At 44.1% G+C, this 19,531-nt stretch overlaps 1 protein-coding gene across 1 annotated transcript in view; it reads left to right on the forward strand.

Moving 5' to 3' along the window:
- ANKDD1B (ankyrin repeat and death domain containing 1B) overlaps nucleotides 1-19,531 on the forward strand; it is a 65,403-nt gene that overhangs the window by 39,126 nt on the left and 6,746 nt on the right. Inside the window, exons 11-13 of the mRNA XM_060236433.1 lie at nucleotides 1,403-1,501; nucleotides 4,562-4,657; nucleotides 9,073-9,271. Coding sequence (XP_060092416.1) covers nucleotides 1,403-1,501; nucleotides 4,562-4,657; nucleotides 9,073-9,271 — 394 coding nt within the window. The remainder of the gene's footprint in view (nucleotides 1-1,402; nucleotides 1,502-4,561; nucleotides 4,658-9,072; nucleotides 9,272-19,531) is intronic.

Below are 19,531 nucleotides of genomic sequence, written 5' to 3' on the forward strand. Positions count from 1 at the left end.
GAGGGAAAAGCACCAAGCGGAGGATGATGTCGTATGTAAGCTCTAACAAAACCCGCAGTTTGGAAGCCAGCAGAGAAAAAACTCCATATGGAGTCAGTCTCTCCGGTAGCTATGATTTGTTCTGCTCCATTTCCTTTACAGTTTCTGACCATGTTGCACTTTGAATTTTCAACCCTATTATGGGGCATAGATTGTATATTTAGAAATCAGCCCCATATTTGTTCATTTGACTGGAAAGCCAGAGGCTAATTTGTATCATGCCTAAAACTCAAAGTAACAAAAGGCTTTTAGGTAGTGGGCAGGTGTGGAAAAATGTTTCTGCAACTATGCAGAGGATTTTTGTCCTCTACTACCTGACCTTTCTGGGACATGTTTGGGACATGCACGAATGTACTGATATCAACAATGAAAAAACAGTTTCAGCCATGCAAAACAGCTCACTTAACCTTTGAGACAAGCTCTTCAAATTATGAGGAATTTAAATAATCTATATTACACAGATCTGTTTATCTAGGAAAGTTGCATTCCAATTCTGAAAGTCATTGGCTAGCTGCATGCCATCTTTGTGTTAGCACACAAACATTTTAGGGAGAAGAGGAATGACACTCTGTGAAAACAAGGCATTGTGGAAATCATTCTTGTATTTTTAAAAAGTCCCTAATTTTCACCTAACAGCACACGATGATCGGAATCAGAGTCCAAGCTGTTTTGGAAAGTGTAAATGTATATTTTGTTACTTTTGTTCTTGATATTGGGTTGAACCCAGAGAAACATGAGTGGAGTTCTGTTCCCAGAATGGGGCTCTTCCTCTTCCTCCTGCAGTCCTTAGCATCACTGAAAACTGCCCCTGAGAGTCAGGAGAACCCTGAGAACAGAATGAGACACAGAAAGGTGTGTGTGGGGGGGGGGGACAGAAATTCAAGGGCAAAACTGCAGATATTATAGATTTTTTATTTGTGCAGAGTAGCCTGAAAGCCCAGCCAAACCCAATCTTGTCAGAGCATGAAAGCTAAGCAGGGTCAGCCATGGTTAGTGCTTAGATGGGAGATCAAGGAAGACTAGCGCTGCCATGCAGAGGAAGACAACAGCAAATTGTTGCTTATGTCTTGCTTGAAAAAACCAAGGGTCCTAGGGTTGGCATGAGTTGGTTGCAACTCATTGGCACTCAGTTGTTTGTGTGTGCTTACACTTGTGCAAGGGCTAGTTTGGATTGAACCTGATTCTTTTAAAACACTGGTAATATTTGTTTTGTTTTGGTCTATCATGAAAAATAAAACAATGTTCAATATAATAGATAATTACAACCATAACTCTCTTACAGATATGTTTTTGTGGATTCTTATTTGATCTGAATATTGACTTTTTCTGCAAATTTAATATACTTTTGCTTTATTTCTATAAGAGACATCAAACACCTCTGCACGTGGCAGCAGACCTTGGAAATGTGGAAGTAACAGAAACACTTTTGAAGGCAGGGTGTGATCTCAGCATTGTGGATCAAGTATGCAGTTTTATTCATGTTTCTATGAAGATACAAATGTTTTACGTGTCTCAGTATCTAGAACAAATTGTTCTTTCAATGTATTCATCATTAAAATATAACTCTTGATTTAGGTTGCTTTCTTGAAACTGTCTGGAATTAATTTAGTGAACGCCTCTTTGTGAGGTCAAGCATGCAATACTACTTGATCTTTCTCCTTGTAAGGCCAACCATAATATAATGTAGCTATTCTTTGAAAAAGGGCTTTCCCAGTTCAATTCATTTGGTGCCATCCAGCAGCAACTTTGGAGCCTTTGCAGACACACTTCAGTGTTTCCTTTTTTACCAGTACATCATGCAACCCCAGACCCGAAACTGACAGTGCCATCCTGAGCACCTCTTCTAAACCCATTGTTTTCAGTGGGCTTAAGACCAGCATAACTCTGCTTAGAGTGGCACTGTAGAGCAATGAATGTCATACTGATCTCTCTTGGATCACAGATGACTGATGCTGATTGAATCATCCTTATAGAGGTCACAGTCCAAACTATCAAAGCTGAATTAAATAATTCTTTTTGGGGAAGAGCACTTCTGTCAGTGGAACAGAATGTTCCTGCATCAGTACTACCTGGCATGATGTAGTCCAGCGGCCTTCCCAAAATGCTGCTTCTTGGAGACACAGAGCAAAAAGGCAAACTGGGGGTCTGCAGGAGGAAGGGGGAATTGGTGGAAGTTAGTGTAATCCTTCTGTTAGCAGAATATTCAGTCCGGATCCAACTCCTAGTATCTGTCTCAGACATTACTTACTAGCATCCTGATTCTGTAGGTGTGTTGCATTTGAAGCATGGAGCTTCCCTTGGGAATGAGGCTAAACAGGTTGCTGTCCCCTGTCCTTGTCTGTGCAGAAGACTGTTATTCTAGCATCAAGCTTACCTCTGCACCAGCAGCAGGGAATGAGTTTCCCTCCCTGTGTTGCTTAAACAGTTTACCACCCATCTCTTTCTGGTGATGGAGGAGAAAGCAACATGCAGTGATTATATTGTGGGCAGCTGCACTCAGTGTAAATCCCCTAACATAAAAAAGGATTACAGAGATAGCCCTCTAAAGTCATAGAAATATGTGCCGCCTTGAACTGTGAATAGTAGTAATGTACTTGGGTTACACTCAAGTGGCTGGCAGGAGGGGAACCAATTGGGCTGCAGCCCTGGAGAAGCAACAGCTGTCACCTAGACTTTCACTTACTTACAAATGTGTTATCAGACCTCTTAAGGGAGACAGAAAGCTAAAGATTATAATAATTTATTATAAAAGAGCAAGAAAAGAGCTTCTGAAACTATGCAAGTCTTTCAATCAAGAAGGATATTAGTTCATGGGTTAAAAAGACAGTCATCAATGGGAATAGACGTGTCCAAGTGAGCTTTTTTGTTACCTCACATAAGAGCAATTAACAAATAAGAGAATGGTTCAGGGTGAGGCCATAGCAACAAGAAGACAAAAAAAAATGCATGACAGGTGTTAACACTGTTTTTATTGTACACGTTTGTTGTTTAAGCAATAGCTTAACCATTAACAGCTAGCACGGTGTAGCAGATAGCAGACTGGCACTCTGCAAACACCCCCCCTTGGTTGTATGCTCCCTCTCCTTCACTGCTCCCCTCATGTGGTTAGAGCCAAAGAATAATTTCTGCTTCAGTGCAAATCATGGTATCTCATTACATTCAAATGGGCAAACTATAGCTTGTGCTTATCCTTCAAATCAGGAGTGAATTCTGTGATTCTTGGTCCTGGTTTACAAAGGAAGCATGAACCACTGGATTGGATCTTAAAGGGCCATTACACGAATGGAAATAATTTCCATTTGTGCAAAGAAGACAGGTATCTTATTATTTTTCCAGATTTAATACTTGGAACACTTCCCCAAGTTCTGTACCTGCACTTTTGCCCAGGGTTCCCCAGCCCTCAGAAGCCGCTTTTGGGGTTCGGTACATGGCTGTAAGAGATGGGAGAGAGGGAAATTCCTTTTCCGTGAGTGGCCTGAGGAGCCAGTTCCTAGTATGGTTCAGAAGAGAGAATAATGAATGAATGAATGAATGAATGAATGAATGAATGAATAAATGAATGAATGAATGAATGAATGAATGAATGAATGAATGAATGAATGAATGAATGAATGAATGAATGAATGAATGAATGAATAAGAGAGGAGAGATTAAAACCAGAAAGGTGCAGATATGTTAAGGATGCCAGCATCTAAGTGGGACCTGGGGATCCCCTGGAATTACAGCTCATCTCCAGACTACAGGGATCAGTTCTCCTGGAGAAAATGAATGCTTTGGAGGGTGATCTTTGTGGCATTGTACCCCACTGAGGTTCCTGTCCTCCCCAGGTCCATCCCCAGCATGGACATGGAAAGGTTTCTCACACAATACGCAAAACAGCGACTTGGCTTTATGTCTGAACCATGTCAGTGTTTAACTTACACTTGAAAGAGCTGAGTTCAGATATCTGTTTAGACATGAATAAGTGACTGACCTTTTGGCAAGTCATTATCTCTGAACCTATCTTTCAGCAATGTTATGAGGATAACATGGACCAACCCCATGAAGGAATTGTTGGATAAAAACCAATTAATTCAGCAGGGATATATTATCTGAGCCTCTTTAATTTTTACTGTATTGTGCTTAAAATAGAAATGAATTGACATTTTGATTGAATCAATGCCTCTATTATGGAAAAAAATATTCAAGCGTCTTCAGCTTTTAGCAGTATAGAAAAGAGCCCAGTTGGAACTATTTATGTTTCCCCATGAAATAGGGAAAGGCAGATGTGAGGAAGTGGTTCAAATTACAGCTGTATGAGTGTTTTAAGGGTTTTTTTAAGGAGCAGGCCTCAAATATAGCAAAAGACATGCATTGATGCTCACTGCTACCCATGAGCACTGCATCTTTTTTCATTTTTCAGGAACCCATCAGATTGTGCAGTCCACAGTTGGATATACTATGCTTTGTGCACTTGTCTGCATCTCATCTGTGGTGTCAGGTTTCTTAAAAGCTTTCAATTATCCACTGTTTGCATTTGCAGCAAGGAAAAACTGCACTAGCTGTGGCTTCTAGGAGCAATCATGCCTTGATTGTGGATATGATTATAAAAGCCGAGAGGTATTTCAAGTGGAAACAGGTAAGAAGTAGCTTGGATTTATCAGCCCATCTACTGATTTCTTCAGAGTGTAAAACACCTACTGCAAGTAGGGTTGCCAAGTCCAATTTCGGAAATATCAGGCTGAGCCCATCTCGGAGGAGCAGCTAAAATGAAGCCGAGAAGAGGCGGCCCTGCTCTTCCGGCAGTTTCTGCAGGAAACACCGCTGGGCAGCTGGGCCTCCGAGGAGGGTGTGGGGCCGCAGAAGCCGCCCGCCCCGTCTCGGGGCAGCAGAGAAGGGAGGGCGGCAAGGACAACCCACCGGGCCTCGGCAGCTCCATCCCCCCGGCCTCCCTCCCTCCCGTGCCGCGGTGGGGCAGGGCAGGGCGCTTACTCACCTGGGGTTGCTGGGACTTGGGAGGGCGGCGGCGGCTGTGCTGCTAGAGGCAGCTGACCACGCGGTCGGTATAAAGGACGGGCTTGAGGGTGCGCGAGCGCTACGGGCGGGGTGTGGAGACCTTCTGCTACGGCTGGCCGCAGCACTCGCGCACCCTCAAGCCCGTCCTTTACACCGACCGCGTGGTCAGCCGCCTCCAGCAGCACAGCAGCCGATGAGGAGCACATGGAGCGCGAGCGCAGGCGGCCCCCTCAACCCCCGCTGGTGATGCTGTTCACCCCCAGCATCCTCCCCGGCAGCCCCCGACACCGCCAGCAGCAGCAGCAGCAGCAGCAGGAGGACGCCGCTTCTCCCCCGCTTCCATTTTTTGGGGGAGCGGGGGAAGAGGCTCGGAAGCCTGGGGTCCCCCGCTAGAGCGGGAGGTTTGGGACCCCTAACTGCAAGAGCTGGCTTCGTACTGGGCCCTAAGTTTCTAGTGTCTGAGGTGAGCCTCTGCATAAATTACTATAAAATGTTGAGGAGTTTGTGGACTAGGGCTGCCAAGAAACTGGTCCAGCCTGGAAACTGGTTTGAGATGGGGACTTGTTGCATCTTCATTGCTCTCTTCACCATCTTCATTGCCCTCATTTGGACACTTTCCAGCTTGTCTATATCCTTTTTAAATTGTGGTGCCCAAAACTGAGCATAATACTTTAGGTGAAGTCTAATTAGAGCACAGTAAAACGATACCATCATTTCATGTGATCTGGACTATACTTTTATTGATACAGCCCAAAATTGTATTTGCCTTTTTAGCCACCACATCACACTGCTGACTCATGTCCAGTGTATGGCCCACTAAGGCCCCTAGATCCTTTTCGCACATACTACTGCCAAGTCTCCCCCATCCTATAATGATGCATTGGATTTTTCCTACCTAAATGCAGAACTTTACATTTATCTCCATTAAAATTCATTTTCTGTTTTAGCTTAGTTTCCCAGCCTGTCAAGATCATCCTGTATCCTGTTTCTGTCTTCTATTGTATTTGCAACCCCTCCCAATTTAGTATCATCTGCAAATTTAATAAGCATTCCCTCTGCTCCTTCCTCCAAATCATTTATAAAGATGTTGAACAAAGCAGGTCCCAGGACAGATCCTTGAGGCACTCCACTTGTCATACAAATGATGTCATTGCAGTGGGGTGATCCTCTACAGTTTCATGGTAGAGTCTTTGGTGAATGCTAGAGCATCATCTGGCATGATGGTGTCATTTCCAGGTCATGATGATTTCAGCAGCTAGGATGAGCAAGAATCCAGAGCTCAAGTGGTGGCTTTCATAGATCCAAGATCCTGTCAACATCCATCATGGGAGCTGGGTTGAAAAGGTGCATAAATGGACTAGGCAGTGCATTAAATATATTTTCTGTCTGAGCTGTGTTACAGTCAGTATCCAATTCAGAATGTGGTCAAGAGATTCTGTTACCAGAATTTTTTTAGCAAAGCATCACAACTGATTTCCTGTTCCTGCGACAACAGAGGCTCAAATTTAGGAATCAGCAAATGCCAAGATATCTTAATCACTTGGGATGGTCATGAACTAGCTAATGTGACAATGGCAGAGAAATAACATTTCTTTGTTGGACCACTGCTTCATAAGTCTTCCACCAAGCTCTGTAGTATGCCTTGTCTGGTAAACAAACGTCCCTTAAAGGTACAGGACAGTTTTTCTTTAGGCAGTCTGCAACCCTGAGCAGATCATGGTGAAATCCATGGCTTTTTTTGAGCAGGAATGCACAGGAATGCAGTTCTGACTGGCTTGATGCCAGGGGGTTTGGCCTAATATGCAAATGAGTTCCTGCTGTACTTTTCTCACAAAGAAGCCCTCAGTGAAACAATGGTGACATCAGGGGTGTGGCCTAATATGCAAATGAGCTCCTGCTGGGCTTTTTCTTTAAAAAAAGCCCTGGTGAAATCCAGGGAGAAGAAATATCAACTGGCTATACAGTGGCCATGTGAATTATCCTTGAAGGGTGGTTGATATGGCTGGATATAGTTGTTTGCCCATGGGTCCTGATAGTGACATGTCTCATCCCATGGAGATGTGGGGAAGGCCCAAGACATATATCAAATTCTGCAGCAAGCTGAGAGGTCACACTGCTTATGGAAGCAACAGCATCTATGATATCATGTGATCTTGAGTTTACTTTACATGAATGGGCTCAGGGCCAAACCTCACAGCAGTTGCAGGGAACGATGTTTTAAAGAAGAAGAAGATGATGATGATATTGGATTTATACCCCGCCCTACACTCTGAATCTCCGAGTTTCAGAGCAGCTTACAATCTTCTTTACCTTCCCCCTCCCCCAACAGATACCCTGTGAGGTAGGTGGGGCTGAGAGAGCTCTCCCAGAAGCTGCTCTTTTAAGGACAACTCCTGCAAGAGCTATAGCTGACCCAAGGCCATTCCAGCAGCTGCAAGTGGAGGAGTGAGGAATCAAACCCAGTTCTCCCAGATAAGGGTCCGTGCACTTAACTACTACACCAAACTGGTGCTAAAGTGGAGGGTCTGCAGAGGCCTATTTTTGGCTGAGGACTGTGGAGTGGGGGGGAGGGGGTCCTGTCTCCCCTGTGCTGTTTTGTTGAGCTAAAACGGTACTTAAAGGAAGATATTTGCCCATTTTGTAACTGTAATTTGTCCCTCAGTTAAGTTCTCTGTATAGACATGAGAACATGAGTAGGAAAAGTAAGAGCAGAAGAATGTTACATGTGCTGGCAAAATATCAAGCAAATCACACTGGGATACAGACCCTAACAGGGAGCATGCTATCTACATGCTGTCTTAAACAGAGAACCAGCGTTTTACCAAGGCAGCCATTTCGCCAGGTGAATTGACCTCTGCCACCTGGAGATAAATTGTAATAGTGGGAGATCTCCAGCCACCACTTGGAGGTTGGGCAAACTGGAAACTGCAGTGCACTGTGGCTGCTATACAGGTCCTAGGTTCAGTTCTGTGTTTTGTTCACCTTCCACTGGTCGCTTTCTTTTAGCTTTGGAACCTGTGCTTAAGACAATTGCTCACACAAGCTGCAAAGTAACATTGTATTGTAATGTGTGAGCAATTCCTGCTGCTGATCCGCAAGCAGTTCCTGAAGATTCCCTCAGGGACAGCATTTTGGGGAGATCACTGGGATGCAGCAGCAAGGGTGCGCAAGCAGGAATGTTCTGCTCCATTGACAAAAATACCCTGTGTGAGTGGAAAATTTAATCTGAATCTAACCATTGAATTCAAAAGAAGCTCACAGGAGCACAGCTCCTGAACCTTTCTGACAGCCCCCCCCCCCACCTACTTTGTCCATTGAATAGGAGGTGCAGCTGAATAACAATCCCCCGGAATAAGAGAGCGGGCAGCCAGCCAGCCACCAGGAGCTTTGCCACGACCCCAGCAGCCTTCATTAACCTCTGGAGAAGCCTGCACCACCCTTTCTTTCTCCACTTCTTATGTGATTTTGGGCAGCGAGTAGCTTGCTGGCCTTTTGACTGGAGGTGGCGGCCAAGGAGAGCCTCAGGTAAGTGAGGCCTGTTTGGGCTGGCTGGATCTCTAACCAGCCCAAACAGGCCTCGGTTGCCTGGGGCTCTGCTTTTTTGCATTGGGTTGCTTTTGGCTGGTGGGCAGAGCAGCATATGCTAATGAGTTATGCTAATGAGCTCTGCCAACTATTTTTCTACAAAACAACCCCTGCAATCTGTTTAATCTTCCTCCATCATTCATTTTCCTACCCCACCCCCCAAAAGATGGAGGTGCCATAGCAACCTGTGTGTCCTGGACAACAAGTGTGATCCACACATTCATTTGTATTGGTGTAGTTTTACTTCTTGTTTCAGGATATGCTCCTTTCTTTTCTTCCTTTTTTGGGGGGGAGTGGCATGGAAATGTGTTAGCATACCACTGGTACAATGCTTATGGCAGTTCTAGTGAAGCACTAACTCCAAGGGAGATTTTTCTTATTATCTGTAAAGACCTGTCATTTGAAAAATCAGTTAAACCTGTACAGCTTATCTATGGATTTTTTACTTTATAGGAGTATCTCCAAAGTGGTGGTAATCTGCCTGATGAGACCCTGTCTTTTAAACAAGATCACAGAATAGAGACCAAACAGATCCGCTCCTCCCTCTGGAATCTGTCTTACAACTTGTTAAAAATGCAGGAATGGAAAAAAGTTGCACAGTTCTGGCAATTTACAGATGACCAAACCAAAGCTATTGAAGAACAGTGGACAGGTGAATATACTGGATTGGAAATGGTTGTATATCTTTTGAAGATAGGTATATGGGATGTTCCAGCTGAAGTTTGAACTAATTTTTGTTTTGTTTACAGGGAAATTAGAGTAGCTGTTTTCTGCAGGTCTAAATGGTTCACCAAACCACACTCCTGCCTCTGTTTATGTGCCCCCCCCCCAAGAAAACTACTTCATGCTGTATCTGTTGGATTATTTGGGTTTAGTAGAGTGCTCAAAGCACACCAGCACAGCTAAGCCCATCTGGTCAATGTGTGCTGACATGAACAAAATTACACACAGAGCCTCTTTGTCTTTGCAAACTAATATGAGTCCTTTATTGTAACTCCATTTACTCAGTTAGAGTAAATATAGGTTTATAATCTAGTCAAATTAGCTAAATTGGATATAGAAGTCATGTCCTGCTTTCATGCTCCCAAGATGGAGAAGGCTTACATAACGTGGAGAGAAGGTATCAAGAATGGAAGTGAGTTTCCCTAGGAGTAGCAATCTGCACATGAAAGGGATGGCATCAGATTAGTAGAAGAAAAGGATGCTCATTATCCTGGCATATCTATGACTCTCTCATAGTCCCCCATTTAAGTCTGAGGCTAAGAGACAGTGCAAAGTCCTTTACTTCAAACAGTATCAAACTTCACAAGCTAGTATATAAAGGGAATTAGTTCAGTTCTAAGCATTTAGCAAAACCAAGCACAATTGTTAAAAGCAATACCAATAAGTACAAGATCTAAAGTTATTGTTAAAAGCAGCAATCCTAAAAACAGTGAGGGAATTAGCAACAGCCAACAGAGATAAGAAAAGATATATCTGACAAAACTTCCCAGGCTTTCAATTACCTAAAAGTTTCGGGAAATAAAAATGTTCTTGCTGTTGCTTATAAAACTGCAGATTTGGCAAGACTACTAGTAAAAGGGGGAAGTTTCACAGTCTTGGTGCTACAAAAGAAGGGACCAGTGCTACAGGCTTGAATCTTGCTCTTCTACTGCAGACCATCATAGCTACTCACCTGAAAGAGAAGGGGGCCTGGCTGTGATGCTCACTTACCTCAGGCAGAGCAAGGGATCTGAGAATGACCTGATCCCTGTGTGCTAAGAACCGAAAATTGGATTTACCACAAGCATTCCTTTTCTTCAGAGGGAAAGAAGGGAGAATTCTTGATTGATATCAGCAGTTGGGTTAGGAAACAGGGACAGACTTTTAGCTTCCCATCTTCACCTTAGCACTCATGGTAAATCTAACATGCCAGTCTCACTCGGAAAAGGACATGCTAGATTAATTGGATATCCACCAGGGTGAGTTGGATGCTGTTCAAAGCTATCAGAGCATCTGTGCCAGAGATGAAGAAGTTATATTGGTTTTGTAATATCTAATGAAGGTTGATCTTAATGTCCAGGTTGCAGCTTTACCTCTATTGATGCATTGGCATCAGATTCTGTTGAAGTTGCTGTGGTCCCCATTCCACTGCTGTGGCTTCAGCTGAGGTGGCCTAGCTGATATAGCAAGGTTTGGGTGGAGCGGCTTTAACAGAAAAGTGAAAGAAGCAGAACAAAGCTAGAAAGACAAATACACGAGAAAATGCTTCCCCACATGAAAATATTTATTTCCCCGCAGTGGAAATAATAATTAGAAGTTTATCCTTGCCTGCCAGCCCAAAGTGAGGAAATCTACGCATCATGATGTCAAAGATGCTCTGAGTGAGAATGCAAGATTTTATTGCTTTTATTGTTTGTGAGCTGCCCTGAGCTTGCTTCAGTGGGGAGGTATCGCAGCGCCAGCTTCACGGCCTCACTAGATCTCTAATTTTCAGTCTCTTCGGGGTATTTTACTTGTTTCGATGGATGGGACCACTGCAGCTTTGTGGTTTTTCTCACACAATATAGGCTCACGAGAACTTGAACTTAAAACCACAGATTTATTGTTACAAACAGTCTTAAACTGGGGATATGGGAGATATTTACACAGGTTACTATTTTGTTTCAGGCTTCACGATTACTTTTTCTTTTGTTTTGAGTCTTTCACCGTTACACAGTTCACCTTCAACTCCCTCTCCACCTTTTGTCGAGGTCTGGCCTCTTGGGATAGATGTGTCTAGTCACACCCCTCGACTGAAGACTCTTCTCTCAGCCCTTCTTGGTGTCTCTGACCCACATCTACTCCCTCAACCTCCTCACTAGGTCTTTAGAGTAGTTTCCTGGTGTCTGCGACCGTTCAGGTCTTTAACTGACTCACACACACACACACAGCCCTCTCGGCTGGTTAGGTCAAGCTGGCAGTCTCTGGAAGACTTCCCCGTCTCCTCATCCAGCTTCTTCTCAGGATCAGCTTCTTCTCAGCCTCTCTCAGGCCCGAACTGACCCTCTCAGTCTTTCTGTCAGGCTCCCACTCTGACAGACTCCTGACAGAACTCCTGCCTCAGCAGTTTCCTGTCCCCAACCAACTTTTTTTTCCCTCCCTGAGAGCTCAGAGCACTCTGCCCCCCCACCCTCAGGTCACCTGACGCAGCCCTGTGCGCCTTCAGTTTATTCTTAACCCACTGCTTTCCGTCACATGTCCCTCCCCCTTTTGAGACATTGCGCAAGGCGAAAGGTCTCAGCCTTTTGCTGAGCAATGGGACATGGGCACACTTGCTTGGGTTACACTACGTTATAACACTTTTGTCATAATACCAACTTCAAAATTATATACATTCTTACTCAGTTATACAGTCTAATACTCTTTAACATTACTATACAAACAGACTTTTAACACTTCACATTCTTCTTGATAGCGCATCTGCTATCACATTTTGCTTCCCAGGGATATGCTGGATGTCAAAGTTGTAATCTTGGAGCTGTAAACTCCATCTTATCAGTTTGCTGTTCGTATCTTTAACTTGGTTCAACCATTTCAGGGGAGAATGATCTGTACACAGTGTAAACTTCCTTCCCCATAGGTATGGTTTCAATTTACCTATTGCCCACACAATCGCTAAACACTCTTTTTCAATTACTGAGAGGTGTTGCTCTCGGTCCAATAACTTTCTGCTCAAATACAGAACTGGATGATACAGTCCTTCCTCTCCTTGCTGACTTAAAGTTGCACCAACCCCAACATTAGATGCATCAGTAAAGAGGGTAAACTCCTTTGAAAACTCTGGAGTTTTCAACACTGGTTCCGTGGTCAGAACCACTTTCAGATGTTCATACGCTTGTTCACACTCTGAATTCCAGATTACTGGATCAGGGTTCTTCTTCTTGGTGCACTCACATAGCGGTGCTGCTATCGTGCTAAACTCAGGTATAAACCTCCTGTAGTATCCTACTACACCTAAAAATGCTCGTATTTGTTTCTTGGTTTGGGGTCTAGGCCACTCATGTATGGCTTGCACCTTTCCCCAATCTGCTTTGATCTTACCTCCTCCTAGCACATGCCCTAAATACTTAACCTCGGCCATGGCTAGTTGACACTTAGATGCCTTGATGGTGAGACCCGCATCTTTCACTCGCTGTAATACAATGGCCACATGCTGCAAGTGTTCCTTCCATGTAGCACTGAAAATAGCAATATCATCAATATATGCGAGCGCAAATTCTTTCAGTCCTACTAGCATTTTATCAATTACTCTCTGGAATGTGGATGGAGCATTCCTTAACCCAAATGGTAACACAGTAAACTCAAAGAGTCCCTCCTTGGTTATAAACGCTGTTTTCTGTTGATCTTTTGGATCCATAGCTACCTGCCAATAACCTTTTGTCAAATCTAAGGTGGTAGTAAAATTGGCAGCTCCAATTGTCTCGACTAACTCGTCTATGCGAGGCATTGGATACACATCCGGTACTGTTATTTTATTCAATCTCCTGTAGTCTACACAAAACCTCATAGTTTTGTCTGGTTTGGGGACTAGGACTACAGGTGAGGCCCACAGACTTTCTGATGGTACAATTAAACCCAGTTGTAACATCTCTTCTACCTCCTGCTGTACATACTTGGCATTCGGGCCAGTCACTCTGTATGGTTGGAGTGCTACAGGCCTCGAATCCCCTGTGTCAATCTTATGACACGCTAAGTTCGTCTTCCCTGGTACATCTGAAAAGATTGTCTTGTACCCTCCCAATATCGTTTGTAATTGGGCTCTCTGTTCTCCATTAAGAGAAGGGGCGAACTGAACCTCCTTAATGGTTTCTTCCTGGGATATTTTCCCCCAACCCGACAATTCAGTTCCCGCACTCACTCCCTTCTTTGCAACTAAAACCAAATTACCCCTGTCAAAATAAGGTTTTAGCATATTTACATGGAACACCCTACATTGTTCCCCATCTTCACTTAAGTTCACTACATAGTTCACGTTGGAGACCTTATGGGCGATGGTATAAGGTCCCTCCCAGGCCACATCTAACTTGTTCTTCTTTCTGGGCTTCAAAACCAGTACTCTGTCTCCTGGCTTGAACTCTCTGTCTCTGGACTTGGAGTCGTACCACTGCTTCTGCCGTCGTTGTGATCTTCTCATGTTGTCTGCAGCAGCCGTCCTCACCTCCTGCAGATGCTGTTGTAGTTCTTGTAGGTAAGAGATGACATCTGTCTTCCATACAACAGTTCAAATGGACTGAACCCGGAACTTTCTTGGGGTACCTCCCTGTACCCGAAGAGCAGATGTTGCAACCTCTGGTCCCAATCGTTGGGATGCTTGCATGCGTAAGTCTTTAGCATATGGTTCAGGGTGCCATTAAACCTTTCATTGAGTCCATTTGCTTGTGGGTGGTATGCTGTTGTGGTCACATGCCGGATTCCACAAGCTCTTAACAATTCTTGCATCACATTTGACATAAATGTGGTGCCTAAATCAGTCACCATCTCTTTTGGGAAACCCAATCTTGAAAACACAGTCAATAAGGCTTCCGCCACTGTCTTTGCCTCAATGTCCTTAAGTGGAACCGCTTCTGGAAACTTGGTGGCATAATCTACGATGGTCAGGATGTACTTGTTTCCCCTTCTGGTCACTCTGGAGATAGGACCAACAATATCTACTCCTATCTTCCCAAAGGCTTCTGTGACTATAGGGACTGGTTGTAATAGACCCTTAGTTTTGTCTAGAGCTTTCCCCACCATTTGGCAGGCCTGACACGATTTGCAAAAAGCCCTTATGTCCTTGCCCATATTTGGCCAAAAGAACCGTTCTTGCACTCGGTCCCTTGTCTTATTGATGCCAAGGTGAGAGGCCATGGGTGATGCATGAGCCAAATCCAACACTTGCATCCTATACTTTCTTGGCAGGACTAATTGCTTCTTTCTTTCCCACACTATGTTATGTTTTCTTTTTAAAGCCACCCGGTATAGTTTCTGGTCTATCACTTTAAATTGGCATGGGTGTTCAATTGTGATCTCAGTATCACTCACCCCAGTTCTCTGCCATAGTTCCCTCAGGCTGTCATCTTGTTGCTGCTCTCTGAGGAATTCTGCAGCAGGGATGGTCTGCAACATTGTTTCCTCTTCTTCTGCTGGTTGCTGTACACACACCTCAGTCGTTGCTGCTTCTGGCCTGCTTCTTGTAACAATGTTGACAGGATTAGCTTGCTGTCTCTTTAACTCATCAGCTAAATCATTGCCCAATAGAAGCGATGTTCCTATGTCACTCAGGACTCCCACAATCCAATCACCTTGGAACTCTCTATACTTGATAGGAACTTCTGCTAGGGCCACTTCAAATGTAGGTCCTTTAATGCCTTTTATGGTGTAAGATTTTCCAGGCAAATACTGATGACTTTTTACTAATTCTGGCTGTACTAGGGAAACCTGCGCCCCTGTGTCCCTATAAGCCTTGACTTCCTCGTCATTTACCATCACAGTCTCAGTATATTCCTCACTCAAGCTTTCCTGCACTTTCCACACCTTCAGAACACTATTGGGTCTTTCCGGTGGTGTGTTCTCTGGAAGTGAGGGGTTTGTTTCTACTTCTTTCTGTTGACTTTGCACTATTTTAACTGTCTTAGCTGGTGGGGTCTTTTTCCCTTTTTCTGGGCAAAATTTGGCATAGTGCCCAATTCCTCCACATTGGAAGCAAGCAGCTTGGGTCTTCCTGTATGGAGGTGGACTGTACCGCTTTGCAGGGTTGTTGTTACCCGCCCCAGACTTCTCTGGAGAGTTCCAGACTCGGGGTTTTTTAGTTGGAGCAGTCCACATTGATCTCCCTAGATCTGATTCAATCTCATCTAGAATCATAGCTGCTTCTTCTACTGTCTTCAACTTCTTGTCTCTCAGAACCCACCTATACTGAGAGGGGACTTGGTTATAAAACTGTTCCAAGCCCACTAAGTTTTTCAGGTCCTCTAAAGTGGAAACTTTACTCCCTTCAACCCATCTGTTCAGGGCCCTGTCTAACCGACAACCTAGTTGAGAGTATGTTTCTCCAGGCTTTCTTCTGATTTCTCTAAATTTTTTCCTGCTTTGCTCTGCTGTTAAGCCAAAGCGGACTCTGACCCTTTCCTTATACAATTGATAATCAGAAGTCTCCTCATCCCTCAGTTCAGAGTAGATTTCACTCAACTCTCCACAGATCTGAGGTCTCAAATAAATCATTCTGTCCTCATCAGCAACTCTTAAATCTTTACATGTTCTTTCAAAATTAAACAAAAAAGCTTCTACATCATCCCCTTTTTGATACTTGGGGAATTTCTTTTGTTCTACTGTGAGGCGCCTCTCATTTCTAGTATCACGTTGAAACTCAGGCCTTCCCTGAATCTCCTGGAGTTTCAAACTGTACATTTTTTCCTCATGTTCTCTCTCTCTTTCTGATTCCAGCCTAGCCATTTCCATTCCTTTCTCTGATTCCAGCCTAGCCATTTCCATTCCTTTTTCTCTTTCGGCTTCCCTTTCTCTGTGTTCTCTCTCCTCTCTTTCTGATTCCCTTTCTGCTTGAATCTTGGCCATCTGAATTTCTTTTTCTGCTTCTATTCTGGCCAATTCCAACTGTATTTTCATAGCCTCAATGCTCTGACCAGGATTCACCTCAGGAATCTCTTCTTGCGTCTGCCCATCCCCCGTGGCTGTGGTAGTTCTCTTAGGAGGAGCCATTTCTGACAGGAATTTTTCACAAAACTGTCTTAATTCCTTCACTGCAGTATCCCTCTACTTTCTGTGTCTCTTAGTGACACTTATTTTGGGGGTTTTCTTCGAAATCCCGACGCTGGCAACCAATTATCGCAGCGCCAGCTTCACGGCCTCACTAGATCTCTAATTTTCAGTCTCTTCGGGGTATTTTACTTGTTTCGATGGATGGGACCACTGCAGCTTTGTGGTTTTTCTCACACAATATAGGCTCACGAGAACTTGAACTTAAAACCACAGATTTATTGTTACAAACAGTCTTAAACTGGGGATATGGGAGATATTTACACAGGTTACTATTTTGTTTCAGGCTTCACGATTACTTTTTCTTTTGTGTTGAGTCTTTCACCGTTACACAGTTCACCTTCAACTCCCTCTCCACCTTTTGTCGAGGTCTGGCCTCTTGGGATAGATGTGTCTAGTCACACCCCTCGACTGAAGACTCTTCTCTCAGCCCTTCTTGGTGTCTCTGACCCACATCTACTCCCTCAACCTCCTCACTAGGTCTTTAGAGTAGTTTCCTGGTGTCTGCGACCGTTCAGGTCTTTAACTGACTCACACACACACACACAGCCCTCTCGGCTGGTTAGGTCAAGCTGGCAGTCTCTGGAAGACTTCCCCGTCTCCTCATCCAGCTTCTTCTCAGGATCAGCTTCTTCTCAGCCTCTCTCAGGCCCGAACTGACCCTCTCAGTCTTTCTGTCAGGCTCCCACTCTGACAGACTCCTGACAGAACTCCTGCCTCAGCAGTTTCCTGTCCCCAACCAACTTTTTTTTTCCCTCCCTGAGAGCTCAGAGCACTCTGCCCCCCCACCCTCAGGTCACCTGACGCAGCCCTGTGCGCCTTCAGTTTATTCTTAACCCACTGCTTTCCGTCACAGGAGGGTGGGATATAAATCAAATAAATCAAATCAAAATTAGCTGTATGTCCTTTCAGGGCAGCATTCGAAGAGACTTCCTATGGATCCTTATGTCAGCTATTGCAGTTTTGTTTTCTCATAAGCAAGTTTAACAGTGCAATCCTATTTAGAGTTAATCCAGTCTAAGCACATTGATTCTATTGGGGACACACTGGAATAACTGCATAAGACTGCACTGTTGGTCTGCTAAGATTTCACTTTGTTAATATAAAACGAAGGCCATGTGACACCCATAGACCCAAACCTAAAAGATGCTTTTCTATTTATCTTAAAGAGAACATTCTACAAATTAGAAAAGCATCTTGTAGGTTTGGGTCTATGAGTGTCACATGGCCTTCGTTTAAACTATAGTTTAAAGGCAGTAAACATAGTTAACAAGGAAGTGAATTAATTTTTGGAAAATATGCTGTAAATCTGTTATTTCTTCATGTTTTTTGCATGTAACATTGATGGGCTTTGTGCCTGTGCAGAGCTACAGTTTGGAAACTTCTGGAGCTAGTGTTTTTAGCTGTAAAAATTCTGCCCCTGCACATGCAGCTTTGTTTGCAGATGTCCAAGGGGGAAAGTCACACCTTCCTACTCAATTCTTTCATCTCTTAACAGCAAAAATACTGTCAGGGAGCCTTTATTTATGTTGTCTAGTTTAGCTATATGTCAACTGGGAAGTCATACCCTTACCCTTCACAGGCTCGGCACCAGAATTTCTGGTGCCCTAGGCCCTGGACCCACTGTGATGGAGGCTCCAAGTACCTGAGTGCAGCGTGCCACCACTCTCACCTTCCCCAGGTCTGTGCTTCAGAAGCACACACCCAGGGAAGGTGAAAGTGGCCAGACAGCATGTGCACAATGCACTCCACAGAGCCTGCCTTCCCAGGCTCCAAGAAGTACACACGCTGCCACGGCCTCCACTGCCCTGCCACTCTCACCTTCCGGAGAGAAGTGGGGTAGGATGGGTGCTCCAAGGTGTGTATGGCAGGGCCAGCCCACCGCTGTGCCAGATGGCACCCTACACAGGCACCTTTCTCGCCTACTTGGAAGCACTGGCCCTGGTTCTTCAATTAATAAGGCTAATACTAGACTCTCTAGAAGGCCCAACCCCTCCAGACAGGGTCTACTCCATATTTTTTTGTATATTTATACTCCACTATTCCTCCTCAATGGGGTCCCAAAGGGGCTAACAACATTCTCTCCTCTGTTCTGTCCTCACACCAAGCCTGCCTAGTATGTTACAATGCAAAAGAACAGTGGCAGCACAATATATGAAATACAAAAATACAAAAATACAAAATATTGTGCACAAATACTCTTAACTGGTGTAAATAAAGTTCTATTATAATGAAATGAACAGCCTACAACAGTGGGCATACATTCATACAGTATAAATAGAAATAGAAAACAACAGTCTCAAAACAATATTCCAAGGAGGACCCCACACAGTCACAGAGTTTTCAAAATGAGTACAATGACTCAAAAATAAAGTTCCACAGGAGTCCCTCCGTTGTTTGTTGACTTCTGAAGGACAAATTCTAGCCTTCACGCAAACCCCGGATTTGATTGCGTTCCGCTGCTCCTGCAGCTTCCTCGTAAGTCAACTGTAAACAACAAAAGTGACCGATAAAAACCACCCTAAACCAAAGTGATTTTAACAAAAACATACAGATACAGTAGGTAAAACAACCTGAAAAATCCAGCCAAGTTCTTTCTCAAACGCCCATTTTGATATCTTAATTTGCAGCTTGGGCTGCCAGAGCCCACGGCTTTTTTTAAAGGGACGGACACAGCTGTTGTTGTTTAACCATTTAAAAGAGACCACACCACACTCTCCAACATACCCAAGAAACACCAAACATTATATATAACAAGAGAAATCATTGTGTTGGTTAAGGCCAGAGGGTTCAATGGTGTTTAAACGATGTATCCACCGTGCCTCTTTTTGTAACATGGTCCTTTGTAAATCACCACCTCTACTATCACCAATTTTCTGAATCACAAAGAATTTTAAGGCTTCTAAGTTATGATCAGTCTCAGTAAAATGTTGAAGGAGAGGAACACCAGGAACTTGATGGCGAACCCTTGAGATGTGTTCCAGAACACGTGTCTTAATAGCCCTACGGGAACATCCTATGTACATTTTAGAGCAATCTCCACAGACCAGGGCATAGATGACCCCTTTAGAGTCACAATTAGTGAAACCTGTCAATTTAATGGTTGTTTGGGATCTAGGATCCACATACTCTTTTATTT

This window comes from Heteronotia binoei, chromosome 4 (genome assembly GCF_032191835.1).
Source record: "Heteronotia binoei isolate CCM8104 ecotype False Entrance Well chromosome 4, APGP_CSIRO_Hbin_v1, whole genome shotgun sequence".
Classification (NCBI taxonomy): Eukaryota; Metazoa; Chordata; class Lepidosauria; order Squamata; family Gekkonidae; genus Heteronotia; species Heteronotia binoei.